At 40.2% G+C, this 16,436-nt stretch overlaps 3 protein-coding genes across 21 annotated transcripts in view; 2 read left to right on the top strand and 1 right to left on the bottom strand.

Moving 5' to 3' along the window:
• LOC114787857 (phosphatidylinositol-binding clathrin assembly protein) overlaps positions 1-5,976 on the top strand; it is a 43,870-nt gene extending 37,894 nt beyond the window's left edge. For all 14 annotated transcript variants that reach the window (XM_028975822.1, XM_028975815.1, XM_028975867.1 and 11 more), the window contains one exon: positions 821-5,976. In XM_028975822.1, the coding sequence (XP_028831655.1) occupies positions 821-835 (15 nt within the window). In that variant the 3' untranslated portion in view covers positions 836-5,976. The remainder of the gene's footprint in view (positions 1-820) is intronic.
• Positions 5,977-6,847: 871 nt separating this feature from the next.
• On the top strand, positions 6,848-12,415 carry LOC114787925 (cysteine and histidine-rich domain-containing protein 1). The gene is made up of 11 exons (XM_028975880.1): positions 6,848-7,466; positions 7,942-7,991; positions 8,944-9,000; positions 9,324-9,478; positions 9,611-9,714; positions 10,381-10,433; positions 10,749-10,819; positions 10,900-11,002; positions 11,192-11,311; positions 11,467-11,529; positions 11,830-12,415. The coding sequence occupies exons 1-11, from the start codon at positions 7,403-7,405 to the stop codon at positions 12,136-12,138; spliced, it is 1,149 nt and encodes a 382-aa protein (XP_028831713.1). The 5' UTR covers positions 6,848-7,402; the 3' UTR covers positions 12,139-12,415.
• The window catches only part of LOC114787823 (diacylglycerol kinase delta), a 67,912-nt gene continuing 63,888 nt past the window's right edge, over positions 12,413-16,436 (bottom strand). For all 6 annotated transcript variants that reach the window (XM_028975743.1, XM_028975723.1, XM_028975751.1 and 3 more), the window contains one exon: positions 12,413-15,111. In XM_028975743.1, coding sequence (XP_028831576.1) covers positions 15,037-15,111 — 75 coding nt within the window. In that variant the 3' untranslated portion in view covers positions 12,413-15,036. The remainder of the gene's footprint in view (positions 15,112-16,436) is intronic.

Below are 16,436 nucleotides of genomic sequence, written 5' to 3'. Positions count from 1 at the left end.
TCTCTTAATTTTTGGAGTTAAAAGAATTAGAGATCAGAAAGAAAGTCAAAAGAAAGAAATAATTGCCAGATTTTTATTTAAAGGTCATTTTAGTGTTCAGATTTGAGGGTTTTATTTTGTTGAGCTGTTAGTTGTGCTTTGAAATTTTGGGGGCTGGAGGTGAAAAGTGGGCTGCAAAATTGGTCTGATAATTCTCCTGTTTAACAGATAGGGAAGTGTTTCTTTCATCCTGAGTTAGTGGGGAAATGAGAGCTGCAGAGCTTTATGCCACAGTGCCACCAGCTGGCCTGGCCTGGCAGCTGCCCCATTCACAATCTGAATGCTGGCTTAGGTTAAGGAGTGCGTCTCTGCAGCTGATCGGATGAATGGATTCCTGTAAGCTTTTCATCTTTCCTCACCTGAACTCTGCTGCATCCACATCTCTGGGTTGCAGCACAGCTATGGGGTGCACAGCTATCCACAGTGTTTGAATTTTTTAATAGATTGAAAAGGTTGTCAAGCCAAAAGACACAATTGTTTTATCAAGCAGATCAAATGGAGCAAAATCTACATGGAATTCAAATTTGGAACAAATGTTTGTGCTTTTTTGAAGAATTTTTCTTCAAAATACAGATATCTTGTAAGCACTTGACCTGACATGCATCTATGGTTGCAGTTTGAAATTCTGTCTCTCTGTGAGTAAATGTTCACAACCAACATGGATTTAGTCTCACTGATTGGTTGCTTCTGGTCACAATGGACTATGTGCCCTTTAATTTATTTCACTTTATTAGAGCAAAACATCTTAAGCCACTCTCTGTTCCCCCTTTCTAATTTCCAGATGCAGTTCATGTAGAACCAGCAAGGGAACATGTGTGCCAAATGGGATGGCAAAAAATCACAGCACGAGTACAAGAGAGAGAGAAGAAGAGGAAATCTGAACACCAAATACAGAACGAGACATGTAGGACAGCTTGATCCAAGAGAAGGAGAGCGTGAAGCCAGGAGGTGGACGATGTGTGTAGAAGTGTGTGTGACTGCTCATGTGGTCTGAAACAGCTCACCCCTGTCCACACACACACACACATACACAAATAGCTGCTCTCTTATTAATAATTTTAGTCCTTAATTCCCTAACTTTCATTTAGGACTGAGGGCATCAGGACAAAAGTGTACCGCCACAGGAATGGTGCTAATGTAGACATAATTATATTTGTGCCCTAAGCTTTCTTTCTTTTCTTTTAACACGTCAGCTTGACACCATCTGTTTTGATTGCTCTTTTTATTTTGTAAATTTTTTTTAAAAAACCACACACATTACCCATAATGCTCTGCCCATTTGACCTGGTGTCCTGCTTTCTGTCCAATTCTCTCTCTATTCACTCAATTACCACTATTATTTGGGGTGTTTGTGTGTGTGTCACAAGGAGCCATTTCACTATAAGTGAACACCCAAGTGTTGCTGTTTCAGACACTGTGAAGGTCACTCAGCCACGCACATCCACACCCACACAACTGGACTCACTGGCCGGCATCAGACTGGATCTGAGGCCGCTCACAACTGCCTGCCCCACCTCCTCCTTCACTCGCCTCACCTTCATTATTCTCTCGATAGGCAAACGAACTGTTGTGAATCCCTTTTGTTTCTTTTTCTTGTTGTCTCTGTGCAACACAATCGCACTCTGCCCACCTCTCTCTATACCCAGAGTGCTACTTAACCTGGAATTAGTAGAGTCAAGGGTAGGGTTCAACCAGTTCTCGCCACACGTTCTACACCAGGCTTTTGCAGGTTTAACATATTTTGTTCTCCCTTTTCACGTTCTTTTACTCTTCTCTGTTTGCCAGAAGTCAGACTCAATGAATCCAGATGCCAGGCAGATGAGGTGTTACCATAGCGACTTCAGAAAATGTGTAAAACTGGTATGGGTTTGAAGTGTTGGGCCAAAATCAGCAGCGGTACAGTTTATTATAGTAATTTGAGGTGTCTGTGATGCCACGCTGAATGAAAGTGTGGTGGTTTTGAGTTTTTGTAAATGGTTGCATTTGGGATTTCTGTGTTTTTTGGTAATTTTTTTTATCATGCTTCTTCAGGAAGGAATAGTTACACTTGATTGTTGGGTTTACTAATCAATAAGAAAATCCTGAATGACACATCCCCATCCTTAAGTAAATGATCAGTAAATGATCAGTAACAGCCAAAAAGAGGAGGCTTAAAAGTATCCGTTTTGTGTCTTTAAGAGAGTAGGTCAGATGCACAGATGGGGAAAAAATGTAACAAGCAAAAACAGGGTATCTGTCTCCCCCCGCCACCCTCACGTGTTCCCCTGTCCACGTTCACCATGCTGTTGGCCCTTCCCTAGTTTACAAAGTAAGTAGTCCAAGTCCAGTGCTGTGGTGTCACCTGCCGTCACTAGGCCCTAGCTAGTTTTAGAACCCCCCCCTGCCCCCAACCCTCATCTTGTCGACGGCGTCACGTGTTTCCTAGACCAGAGGTTCCGTGTTTGTTCTGTATGTGTGCGTATATGCATCTGTACTGTGAGTGTACCTCCATTCCAGACGCCTCTCTGTGTCAATCTTGTGTTTTTATGAAGAGGGTTTTTTTGGTGCCCTGTGCTTCACTTAGTCCAGTCCCTCTCAGTCCGGGGCATCAGAGCGAGGGTGAGTGATGACAGTAGGGTTAGAGGGTAATATAATTGCTGTTGGTCAAACCACAGGTCATTCGAGGTTCCTTTCCTGCGACTGTCTTGGAAGGAGCTCCTGCAGAGGTGCTTGTGAGTTACTAGTAGAAATAAAGAGATTAGAAAGGATGTGAACAGTGTGTGTGGTACACACACTTTAAAAATTATAGTTTTTAAAGAGATTTGTTTTCCAAAAAGTTTGGCACAGTTTGATTAGCACAGATTTTCTCATGTCCTGTGTCCTGTATTAAAAATGATCTTCTTTTTGTCTCCTTATGGTTTGGTTTTGGTCTGTATGTTTATTTCTATCTGTTGAACCTTTGCATGGCTACCAGACCTGCCTGTGTAGTGGAGGATTTTATGTGTCTTGAACTGGTTTCCCTGAGAAAGGTAATTTGTGGATGGCTAGGCTTGTCACCTCCGGTGTTTTTGAGTGCATGGTCTATGTTGTGGTGTTCTTCTAACCTTAACTTCAAAGCATGATCTCTCTTTTTTTTTTTTTTTTTTGTTGGTTTTGTCATCAATTAATGTCTGTTTTCTTCAGATGACCCCTCTAAATAATTCAGTTGACTGTATGAAACTTTATTAGTGGAGGGGAGGTGGACCGCCATCTGTGAACCAACTAGCCAATCAAATGAAATGATGTCATTCAACACAAGTGGCCATGTAATCCGATTGTATCCATATCAAAGAATTTACCTGATGGTATTGCGCCAATCATTTGTTTTTTTATTTGCAGTTAGCCTGTACATTCACTGTTCTATGACTGTAGCAAAGATGCTCTGAATAGTGGCTGCAGGGATTTTCTTGTCCTGAGGGGCTTGCAAGGTGTTGTTTTTTTTTGTGTGTGAAGTTCACCACTCATATTTATCCACACACAGGGTCTTTAAATCCTGAATGCCACATTTTGCACTGAAACTGGGCAATGAGATCCGCCCTGTCTTTCCTCCTGCAGGCTGTCAGCCTGACCACATTCAAACCATCCACGCACATTACTGCAGGACTTGTCTCTGAGGGATGATTCATATCGACATGCGTGTATGAGTGTGTATGTGAGAGAACGAGTCCTTCCCATCTTTCAGCCATCAGGGAATTACAAAGGCAGATCCATGTTCTTTTTCCCCCCCAGTGGCTTTTTTCTGTCTTTTTTTTTTTTTTTCTTTTCTTTCTTTCTTGTTTTTGACTATTGTACTGCCTCATGTATTGTGTGTATAACCTTGTTCTGCAATTTATTATTATTTTTGTTGTATTTTTTTTTTAAATAAGATATTTTGCATTATGTATAGAAATTATAGACTATATAATCACTGTTGTCTGATTTTGGGAGGTAGAGGAAAGCTGCATTTTTTTGTTTCTCCTTTATTAATGCCAAATAAGACAGAGAGAATTGAAGATCACACTTTCCAAATGTTTAATGTTGATTTGTCCCCGTTGTACATTTATTTATTTATGCTAAATGAGGGTTTAAACAAAAAAATAGGAAAAACATAAAATCATCAGCTTTTGTTTCATTTTATTTTCCCAAGAAATAAACAATTTTCCATTTACAAAAAATGCTTGTTTATGTTTCATATTTCAGTTTTTTTTTTTTAGTTGCTTCCAGTTCCACTACACTTAGTTTCCATTCATTACCATTCTTTCAGATTTCACTGCTGCTTTTCTGAACTTTTCCACAATTTGATCATTGTTACTGATAATTGTTTCTGTCCATAAAGAAAGGAGAACCCCTCCAGCAACTCACGCAGGAGGTAACTCACCCCAGGTGATCCACTGGGGACTATTTTGTGGGAATTGCATCCCCATAGGCATCTGCTTATTGTCCCAGTTGAAGATTGCACTTCACATACCCCTGCCTTATTGTACAGATTGTGAGATTGTTGTGAGACCAGATGATGCACGCTTGTTACTGTTGCTTTAATTTTTTTTTTAGTCTAGCATTTCTGTACTTTCTGAATGTTTAAATGTTGCCACAGTGATATTGACGATGAGGCTGTGAGGTTTACCTTTGGGTTTATTAAATTGTCAGTTGCATGCAGAGAATGAGAGGGGTTTTCCCCAACTCATGCTGGGTCCTGTCTAGATCTTCTCATCTCCAAAGTAGCCTTGGGAAGAGGGTGCTGTGCTCCTTGGCTGCTTTTTTTTTTTAATTTACTTTCTGGAATTCTTGGGCAAGTTGTCCTCACATTGTTGAGTTAGTCCCACAGATTCCCACAGAGAGGAGGGTAGAGTGAGCCCTATGCTTTGCCTCTTCTGTGTTCTGTCAAGCCAGTTTTTTATTTTCTAGTGTGCAGCGTAATTGCTGTGCATTAGTTTCTGTTAAGGGCTATAAGATGGTAAGCCGAAGTCTTACAGCAGGCAGACGCAGTGAGTGTGAGGCTAGTGTTTAAAGTGAATCTTGGCACTTTTTGGCACCCGTGGTTCAGTGAAGTCCTTGTGGTTGGTAGGATCTGTGGCATGATGTTGGCAGCACTAATGGATGCAATGGATGGTAAAAGAAAGGTGAAATTGCCACAGACATATGGGGATTTTCTTAGATCGGTCCAATAATACAACAAGAACTCAACACAGCAGCTTGTGATGCTGCCATCATTCCTCATCATTTTTAACAGGAAACCTACCTAGATCACAGTAATTACTGACCTGAGGTTGACCTTGCTCCTGGGGTTGACCCTTTGGGGCTCATTGGTGCATGTAGCAAACCTTTTTTTTCTCTCTCTCTCCCATTTGTGTTGTTATCTGCATTATTAAAGCAGATATTCAGTCTTCTAGACATCTAGTCCCAATGATGATGAATTACCATTATGACTTGAATTTTCTCTCCAGTCTGTTGTTTTTCCACCTGGCATCTGCTTGACCAGATTGCTTGGTCTGGACCAAGAAGTTTGGAAATTCTGTGCTTTAATTTTTTCTTTATTTTTATTTTTATTGAAACCAAGTTTTTGCATGGAGCCTTTCTTTATACCCACATGCTTGTAATGGATGTTTGAGAACGTTGTGTATCTTTGCTAAGGTTAAATCTGGTGCTTTTCTCATGAACTGCTCAACGGGAGATTTTTTTTCCCTTTTTTTTATGTTTTTGGTGTATGGTTGTGCCAATAATAATTATTTTTAAATATGCATTTTGTTAGTTTCGTTATTTGTATGCATCAGCCCAATTTTTGGTGAGTAGTTCATGTTTGTTCTGTGGTCTGTATTTGTGTAGAAATCTTTATGGTTGCAAGCTCTAAATATGAACAGTGAGTGAATACCACATGAATAAATGTATTTCTCCCATATTTTCACTACTTTTCTTATTAATAAACATATTTCTAGCGTTAAATAGCCGTTAGCCTCCGTTTCACTTGATGCTGGGTTCTGTGTGTGTGGATCAGGCAAAGCAACTACACCAGGAGAATGTTAATGAACTATTGAACTATTGATGAAGTTTTTCCCCAGTCAGATCCTCATTACTACCACCAGTCTAGATTAATATGCACTGAGATACAGATTTCAACATTTGGTGCATTTACGTTTCATCAGTACGTTTTTACTCAAGCCTATATTAGATCGAATTTAAACAGACAAACTAACTCTTCGGTTTCTGAAGTTGATGAAGGCATATGCATGATTTACTCACTTACATGATCACAATCAGCATGGTACTCTGCTCGTCTTCCAGGGATGCCAACTAAATATATTAAGTGGCATCCAAGTGTGTGTTGTGTTTGAGACATTTCCTAAACTTCTAACCATCTAGCAGCAGCTCACCCTTTACAAAGGTTTGGATGCACCTACTCATTTATGGATTTTGCATTTTTTAACATTTTAACTGAAGACACAGGACTCTAAAATATCACAAGAGGTTATGTAAAAATAAAAACGTTTAATATTTGAGTCTCCAAAGCAGGAGATTTTGCTTTGATGGCAGCATTTCACACTCTTTCTTCTCTCCACCACCTTAAGTGGTGGCAACAGGGATGGTTTCCAACCGTCCTGGAGGTTTATACTGAACACCTTCTTATCATTCACAAATGAAGCTGCTTTTGATGATGACAATAATGAACAAAGAAGGCACGAAGGTAACAAAAACAGATTCATCAAATTGGCTTCCATCTGAATGTCCATTTCCACCGCAGACAGTCCAACGGTGTGCCCCATTGTGTAGTCCTGTTTAAAGGTGTTGAATGAATGAATTAAAACAGCTTATCCTTTTCTTTGCTTTTCATAACTAACTTCAATTACAGGCCTTGTTAAATATCTGGGGTCTGATGATGAAGGCGAGTCAATCTGATATCAAATTCTTGCTTTAATTCTTGAATGTTCTAGGTAGAATACTTTAGGATTCTGTCTGTACAACTGTAGAGTTAATTAACAGTTAACATCTTGAGTGGATCTCTAAAACATTTCAAACTTATTTTCCGTGAGGTCAGCAGGACTGACAGATAGGGAGGGAGGGAGCCAATGCGACGACCTTAAGATAAAACCTGACAGCTGTGTCGAGTGGCTGAGCGGGGGACAGATTCTTCTCGTCTATTTATATCTTTCATTCAGGTTCTCTTCCAGCCAGGCAGACCCTTCTCCTCCTCTCCCTCACTCTCTGGACCTTCCTTCTAGACTGATCTTCTTTCCCAAGACGACAGAGAGTTCTGGAAGTTTAACTAGGCCCAGCCAAGGGTACAAGTACCCTGTGGATCCAGAGGATAGCAAATTTGAACCCTTCTCAGTGAACAGAACACAAGCAAGGACTGAAACTGTTACAGGCCAACATGACTCTTCTGTGCTACAACAGAGGCTGCGGCAACAGATTTGATCTTGATAAGAATTCAGAAGGTAAGAATGTGGGTTTTTCTTTTCGTTTTTTGTACTTATTTTATGTGCATCTATAGAATATGGTGAAATATTGTTGAAAGCAAAAAAAAAATTTAACAATTAGTTTTATATGAAATGGTGATTCTCTGTAAGCACATAAGGAAGACAGAATTAATGACTTGAACAAGTTTGTTCATTCATTTAACTGAAATCATTTTTTGATTGGAGTCTTTCACACTTAATTCTTTTTTATTATAAAGAGGGTTAGTTTCACCCCGTGGTTGAACAATGACAACTGCTCATGATTTCCTAATATGGCAGCCCCCTAATATGGCAGCCTCCAATTGGCTGTCACCTTAGGACAGCTGAGTAACCAGTCTGATGTGGGGGAAGGGGGGGGGGGGTTATATATGGGGTCAAGTGGATGTACCCCCCTTTTCCACCCATGGGTGCTGTTAAAGTTAGCACTTCACTTTTTTTTTTTTTAAACCTACAGATGCCTGTCTCTTCCACCCTGGCGTGCCTATCTTCCATGATGCCCTGAAGGTGAGGAGGAAGTTGTCACTGAGCATGATTCTAGAGAGTAATAATAATTGCAATAACTAGAAGCCAAAATTCCAGGGGAAATTTTGATGGGTCTGTCCAGGCATTGGTCACAGCTGCGGGCATGGGATTTGTAAAATGGGGCTTCTTTACTGTGGTACTGCAGTATCACTTCAAAGAAGTTTTATTTTACAAATCCGTTGTTTCTTTACGGTTGACGGTCTTCGCGTGGCGGTCTTTAACGTAAGACATGTTCTTTTTTGCCATTCATAGCACAATAATAAATGGTCTGTCTTCCTGACAGACCCAATAATGGCCAGGTTTATGCATTGAAATTACAAATCATCTCATGCCCATTGTGTAGATGATTTTTTGTGGAATAAGTGCAACATATTTTAAGTTTCTTGACACCGACAAATGACAAAAAAAGACATGATTTATGTAGATTGAAAAAACCCTCAAATAAATCAAATTTATTTTGGTGATGTTTTCTTGTCACCGAAATCATCTTTCAGGTGCTATTTTGCAGTCAATGTGCTTCTGAGAAACTCTTCAATTTTGCCCCCTGCTGTGTTTCATATGTCTAACTACATGTGTAAGGAACCCTTTGTGATGTTCAGAGATTTGCTGGAAAAAAAAGTTGTCTCAGCCTTCAGAATCTATTCTAGATCCATTTTTAAAATGGAATTTTTTGGTTTTATTTGGTTTTAGTAGTCCAAGTGAGTAGATGTGCCAGCATTTACAACATTTTGTTTTTTCACCTCTATGAACTGGCATGATGCGAGTGAGTCACTTACTCACATGCTGTTAGTTACACATCTTTTCAAATGTGTGCAGGCATTGGTGGCTCAGGTCCTCTGTGGTTTTGAGTGCTCTTATGATCTCTATAGCAACAAGGACTGTCTGCCCATCAGCTTCTGTTTGTGTAACGAAATTGCTGCTTTTTCCCCTCCAGGGTTGGTCTTGCTGTAAGAAGAGAACAACAGACTTCTCTGAGTTCCTGTCTATCGTAGTGAGTGACACAATCACCATAATCATTTGCCATCTACATTTACAGCATTTTTAAGACGCCCTTATCTTAAGCAACTTACAATACTTACATTAGCTACAGGGACAGTCCCTCTGGAGACAATCAGGGTTAAGTGTCTTGCTCAGGGACACAATGGTAGTGAGTGGGGTTTTAACCTGTGACTTCTGGGCAAGTGTGTTGGATACTACCACCCTCCATTACTTACTCTTATTGTGGGCTTGTGTGTTCCTGTGTAACTCAATGTTGAGCAGAGTCGCACTGAATCCAGTGGAACACAGACAGACCCATGTTTATTTGTCTGACAGGGCTGCACCCATGGGAAACACAGTAATGAGAAGCCACAAGAGCCCCTGAGGCCAGAGGTGTCGACCGACAAGGGAGACCTGAAGCTGCAGAGCGGAGATGAGATCATCTTTCAAGGGCCGAAGTCTGCTGAAGCCCTGGAGAGAGAAAGACCCAGGTATGGATGGACTACACACACACACACACACACACACACACACACACACACACATAAGTATGAAGAGTGTTGCTGTGAAGCAGTTGTTCCTTATAAAGAGGCCAGTTTCAGTCACTCTTCTCTCCTCCTCAGTCCAGATGAACCCAAGTCCAAATTACCATTGAAGGTGTCACCCTCCCTGAGCCAGATCCTGCAGAATATGGAGATCACTCAAAAAGAGGCAGAAAGGAAGAAAGGTGACATTTATGTGATTTATGACCAGTCAGGGACTGAGGGAACCAATCATAGCATCATTAAATCTGTTTCCTGTTATTCAGGAAATTCACCATCTGTCCTCAGAGGGAGCTGAAGTAATCAACTTCTTGGAACAATAAATCAATATAACAACATATTTTGAAAGAATTCACTCTTAAGTATATATGAAATTGACTTGGATGTGCAAAATGATGGCAGCTTCCTCTGTGGGAAGAATCATCTCAATCAAATTGCATCGAACACTGTTCTGCTGATGAAAATCTATTCACAGAAATGAGAATGTTATAATGGCTTAATTAGCTAATGGTGTTAGAGCTCCTTAGAAGGTCAGGTTCCACAGATAACTCTTCATTGTAATAAGAACCACCAATCTGTTGGCCTGAAACATTGATTTCTACCTGAAGTGGTTTGGAACATGCCTTTCTTTTTTTGCTAAGCTGCTCAGAATATCTGATGCAAGGAAAAGAATTCTTGAATTTTGTTGCGTGACAATTGGCTGCAACGTGCTGAAACTATTGAATTAATTAGAATCAATAAGTTGTCCTAATAATTATTTTTTCAAGTAAACTCATTTTTCAAGAACAGCAATTGCCTGAAGAAGAATGGCATTTATCTCACTTCATGATATTTTCTTACTCCTCTTACAGAGAGTGAAGCAGTCATGCTTGGGACAAAGTGCAAGAACATAAGCTGCAAAACAGTAGGTATTTACTAAGTGTGGAGCTTGTTCACCAGAGAAAAATAGACAGGGAATTAATTCTGTATCTAAAAGTCAAGAAACTAACTGCAATATTATCATTAATGATGGTGAACGGGAGACTGTAGCGATGACTGACAGCTGTCATTCATTCATCGTCTTCATTCTGGATGATTTAAAGTCACCCCTGAAACACCATATTTTTTTTTCCTTTCTTGTTTTATCTAAATTTTGAGGATGGCTTTGTCTCTGAAACTTCCTGGCTGTTGTCATATCAGTGTTGGAGTTGCTGCATAAACGTGTGTATTCTGTTCTCAGTTCTATCAGGGACCAGAAACAAATGCAGAAACCTGCACCCACCACCCCGGCGCGCCTGTCTTCCATGAGGGGTACGGCGTTCTATATATAAAATAAATATTTTTATACGTTTTGACAGATTCTCATAATCCTGTGTGGATTATTCCACCAGCTACAAATACTGGAGCTGTTGCTGTATCAAGACGATCGATTTCAATGCCTTCCTGGACCAGAAAGGATGCACGATAGGCAAGCATCGCTGGATCCCCAAACAGGTACGCATTCACAGCGCTGATGGCAGATGTCAGAACAACGACTCCACACTGTCTGCCTGATCTTCCATTATATCTAAAGCCATAGCAGTACAGTGAGAAAACAAGAAACCACCCATGGACATATGTGTACATTTTGATAAATAATATGTTACAGTAATGCCTAATAGATCCTGATATGTGTTCTTTTAGGATAAAAAGAAGGTGGCATGTCGCCATGATTGGCACCAAACAGGTAATCAGGTGGTGGTGACAATATATGCCAAGAATGCAACTCCAGATCATTCCTACGTGGAGGCCAATCGCACTGCGGTAAGTTGAGCTTCCGAAAAATACAGTAGTCTTACAATTCTGCTAAACAACAATTTAGTTTATTAAAAAATGCAACAATAACATTCAACAGTGAAAATAGGTTGAAATAGGAGGGATAAACATGTCCTCTTTTCTCTGCCTGTGGGTCCCTGTAGCTCACATGTCACATCCAGTTTGAGAACGACAAGGTTTTTCACCAGGAGTTCCACCTTTGGGGGGTGAGTTTCCACCTTCACAAACATGTTTGCTCCATTTCAGTGAGGTCTGGTCCTGTCTCCTTGCTGTTAGATTCTGTTATAATAATATTAATAATGTTAAATATTAATAATCCAATAGCAAATTGCAAACTCAACAGATCAATATAAATCCATTCCAGGCAGTAGAATGTACTGTCTTCTGCATTATTGAATACTCTTATAATACGCCTCTCTGTTGAGCTGCATATTGTACTAGCTGTTGGTGTCACACACAGCATCTGCAATGTCACGTCATGCTGTGCGTACTGCTCCGTCCTCAAGGTGGCCGATGTTGCCTGCAGTTTTGTCAGCATGGTGCCATCCAAGGTGGAGGTAACCCTGCGCAAGGCTGACCCAGTGGCCTGGGGTAAACTAGAGGACCCTAAAGCCAAACACGAGCCTGAACTGCAGGATGACGTCATTTTCACTGAAACAGAGCAGCAGAGACCCGACTGGGACATTGACGATGACGATATTAGCGACTCAGACTGGGAAGAGGATGAGGAGGATCAGAAGGTGCAGAAAAAGGAAGAAGATTTAGATGGTCCCCCTGAACTGGAACAGGTCACAGAAACTCCTGAAATGAAATGACATGACAGCTGAAGAGTTTGAAATTTGGATCAAATAAATTGTTAATTTTTTGTCATTTTTATTTAGAATGTGAATGTGTTTTGTGAAACTTCTGACTGCAGCTAGTGGGCTGCCACTAAACTGATTTTAGGATGACATCTTACTTCTCATCATGACGTCTTACGTTCTTTTCTTCAAAAGTAGTTCTTATGATTGTTAGTTTATAGCATCATATCCTGGATATGTTATATGATATGATATGTTTTGATACATCAGTGGGATTAAAACATAAACCCAGTGTTAATAATATTTTATTAGCAGTCACACTATAGCTGAAAGGACAAGGGTTATAAAGCAGAATCACAGGAGACTTCAGTCCAACATCAATGACACTTTTTATGTTTGCTTTAATGTTCAACAGCAACAATCCTGCATCATAGGTTTGGTAGATGAATAATCAACCAGGTTATGGGTCAGAGGGGTTCACACAACATGACATTAGTGACGTTTTTGGGTTTTCGTTTGAAAACATGATTGTTCTGAATACATGCTATGGTTGCATGCTGGGAGCATTTCATCCCCAAAAGAATACGTGTTACATTAATATAAAAATCTTAAAGGCATTAGCAAATAAAAGTTGGAACTGGGAAGTACATTGAAACAGAAATTTCTAAGCCTACTTCGAATCTGTACACCACACATAAGCAATCATGAAACCCGCCCCTGAAAACGAACCTCTTAATGTGCTGGATAAAATAGCTGCCTAACGTAAAGCACCAAAAATGTATATAACACTGGTAGCATTTCCTTCAAACCGCTGTGCCCCCATTGTTTAATTTTGTTTCGGTTAAAAGCACATTATAGAGTGATGATATGTCACATGTCTATGATAGCAGACTATTGCAGCTATAGCCCTTAAAAAACTAACAATTACAGCTAAGATCTCGTTCGAATGTAACACGACTAAGTAAGCATTTTACCCATACCCATCATTTCAACTTAATGATTTGAAAATGCAAAAAAGCATATATACAACTGATCATTATTGTATATTGGATGTTGATACAGCAGAAGGGACATTGGTTGGTGGATTAAAAACCTGGATTGAAATACCATATTTAACATTTCAGGTCCTATCGTAACTTACATTCATGTATTTGTGGCACGTCTGGTATCAAAGAAATGAATGTGAAACAGATTGATAACTCAAAGTTTGGGTGTGAAATGCTCCCTAAATTGTTCATCATCACCTTCATCACCTTTATGTGGGGGCCCATATGTTGAAATGGGGTGAGTGTATTTTTTGGCCATCAGTGACATGAAGAACCCATACATGACAGGATCCTTAGTGGAGTCCATATGGGTGCAACAATTCAATATGTCTTGTTTGAAGAAAGCCAAGCCCAGTAAGAATCCAAAAAGCCCTCTTTTAAACAAAGTGGGGTCTACATTGATGTCTTGGTAACGGAGGGGTTTTTAAGAACTTCATTTAAAGGGTAGGCAAGATATCTACTCAGAATCAAATCCTACTCAAATCCTTTAACACACACCGTGGAGTGGATTTTCTTGGTTAGAAAAGCCACTGATTTTTCACCCAGAGCGTGATTAGACAATTCTACCTGTTCTACCTGTCTTAATGCAGATAAAGGTATAATCCACCCATTCTTCAACATATGAATTTAGACCTCAATGGCGAATATATTTTGATTCCCTGTCGTCAAAGTTCACAATGGCTTTTCTATTTCAGACCAGAAAAATAAAACTTTAAATGGTGTCCATGTGAATATAACAATATTCCATACATGGCTGCCAGTGGTACAAATGCAATTTCAATGGCAGTTTCCCCAAAATTACTCTATAATAAATAAACACTGCTCATGTATCAATATATGTATCTGTGTGTTTGTTCTTTTATGTTAGATATATGTGTTTCACACTTTCCATAAATAGTAAGGTGGTTCCATTTGTAATTAATTTTGAGGCTACTTTACAACACACATGGTTCAAAACTTCATTTTTTTCATGTTGCTTCTCTTTTCTCCTTAAAGTGCAAGGCAAGATAAAATCTTTTTGAAATGCACGACACACAGCATCTTTATGCACACAAATTCCTCAGTTAAAAACATCTCACTTTTAAAACCACTGCACTCACGGCGAACTTGGCACAAAAAAAAAGGATGGTACGTTACAGTACTGAAGCTTCTAAAACGAGAGCTTGTCTGGCACACTAGTGGTACGATATCACAACTTGACAGACGGAAAAATAAAATCTCACAGCATTTTCTCTTTGAAGGAAGCAGATATGTAAGGCATGCAGGAGACATCGATCTTCGCTGGGGGAGAGGGGTTTAAACAGATACATACAGGGTGCCGCCATTGCCTGGCTGCAGCACATGTTCGAAAAATTACATTCGTGTGTGTGTGTATTTTTTGCCCATATTTCTAAGCTTCATTTCAGTAGATTATTCAGTAAGCTTTTAACTCGTTCCTTTGTCATTTTGATCTCATGGCAAAGGACCAAGTCCTTGAGTCTTTGAAATCTCATGGCTTTGAATGGCGGATGTACAAATAAAGAAGTAGGTGGCGAAGTTTGAGTCATGCGTTCCAGGTAAACTGTTCTAGAGAAATTGCAAGGTGAGTTCAAGCCTCTGGTGAATAGTAACTTTGATCTCCTTTGGCACCGCTGTTCTGTCAACAGTAAAAAATAAAATAAAATAAAATAAAGAAGAACAAAAAGTAAAACAATATGAGCTTGATGCTAATGCAACACAAGGCCGTGCCCTTCAAAGCATCGCTTCCCTGGCTGATGGTGAAGGCGGTTGGTGGGTAATGGCTAAGATGCTGGATCCATTCTGTCCCAAAACCCCACCATCTGGCAACAGTGCCACCTCATGGAGGGAAGCCTAACAGCACCCAGAGTCACATCAGCTCCCCGAGATCTTTAATTGCCTGCAGGATCCGTTTCACATGGCCCACCTTTGATATCCCAAGATCCTGTGGACACAAAGCAGAAAGCAGACAAGCAGCATAAGATGTGATGGTAGAGGTGTATTACTTAACGTTTGAGCCTGTAATGTAGCCGTTCTTCTTTTTTCCATTTATACTTGTGGAATGGGCAATCATTCCACAAGTATAATTCTGCCTGCATTCCAAACTGATGAATGAGATCAAATACATATACCAATGAGCCATAACATTATCACCACATGTGAACTGAATATGATTGCTGACCTTTTTACAGTGGCACCTGGAATATATTATGCAGGGAGAGAACATTTCATCCTTTAACCAGCGAAGCAGTATGACACTGGGGGCAGCCAAGACTTACTGATGCCTTTGGGGAGCACAGGCTGCCTTGTGTTATCTGTATGCTATAGTGTACGTAAAAATCTGATGCACCAGCATGCACTACGAGAAAAGGGTGGTACTTTATGATATTGTAGCTGACCAAACGGAATTCCCTGATGGCAGTGCTATCCTTCAGTAGGATAAGGTAGCCTGCATACTGTAAACATTGTTTACATTTACATTTAAGGCATTTGGCAGATGCCCTTATCCAGAGCGATTTACAACGTGCTTTCATGTTACCATCGATGAACTGATCAATTCTCGTTTACTAGGACTCCCAACTATGAATACAATCTTTTAATTCACTATGTTGTAGTTTCTATACATAAGTTAGACAATAAGAAGGTTACAAGTTAATCTAAATATTCTCTAAAGAGGAAGATCTTGAGCTGCCATTTGAAAATACTCAGTGACTGAGCTGTTCTGACCTCAAGGGGAAGTTCATTCTTAACCACCGAGGGGTTAAGACAGAGAAGAGTCTAGATGAATGTCTTCTTTTTACCTTTAGGGACCAGGCGAGCAGTACTGGAGGCTCGGAGTATACAATGTGCAGTGCGAGGTGTAATAAGGGCTGTGAGGTAGGATGGTGCTACTCCATGTTTGGCTTTGTAGGCCAGCATCAGTATTTTGAACCTGATGCGTGCAGCTACTGGGAGCCAGTGGAGGGAACGTAGCAGAGGGGTGGTGTGGAAGAATTTTAGAAGGTTGAAGATCAGTCGTGCTGCTGCATTTTGTATGAGTTGTAGAGGTGGGATGGTACATAGTGGTAGACCAGCTAGAAGGGAGTTACAGTAGTCCAGTCGTGAGATTACTAAGGACTGAACCAGTATCTGGGTGGCCTGGGTTGACAGATAAGGGCGGATTCGTCTGATATTGTAGAGAAGGAATCTACATGAGCGGGAAAGATTGCTGATGTGAGTTGAGAAGGAGAGTTGGTTGTCTTGTTCAATGAAACAATCTGCTTCTGACAG

This window comes from Denticeps clupeoides, chromosome 1, assembly GCF_900700375.1.
Source record: "Denticeps clupeoides chromosome 1, fDenClu1.1, whole genome shotgun sequence".
NCBI classification, from domain to species: domain Eukaryota; kingdom Metazoa; phylum Chordata; class Actinopteri; order Clupeiformes; family Denticipitidae; genus Denticeps; species Denticeps clupeoides.
This window is presented reverse-complemented; position numbering and strand designations above follow the sequence as displayed.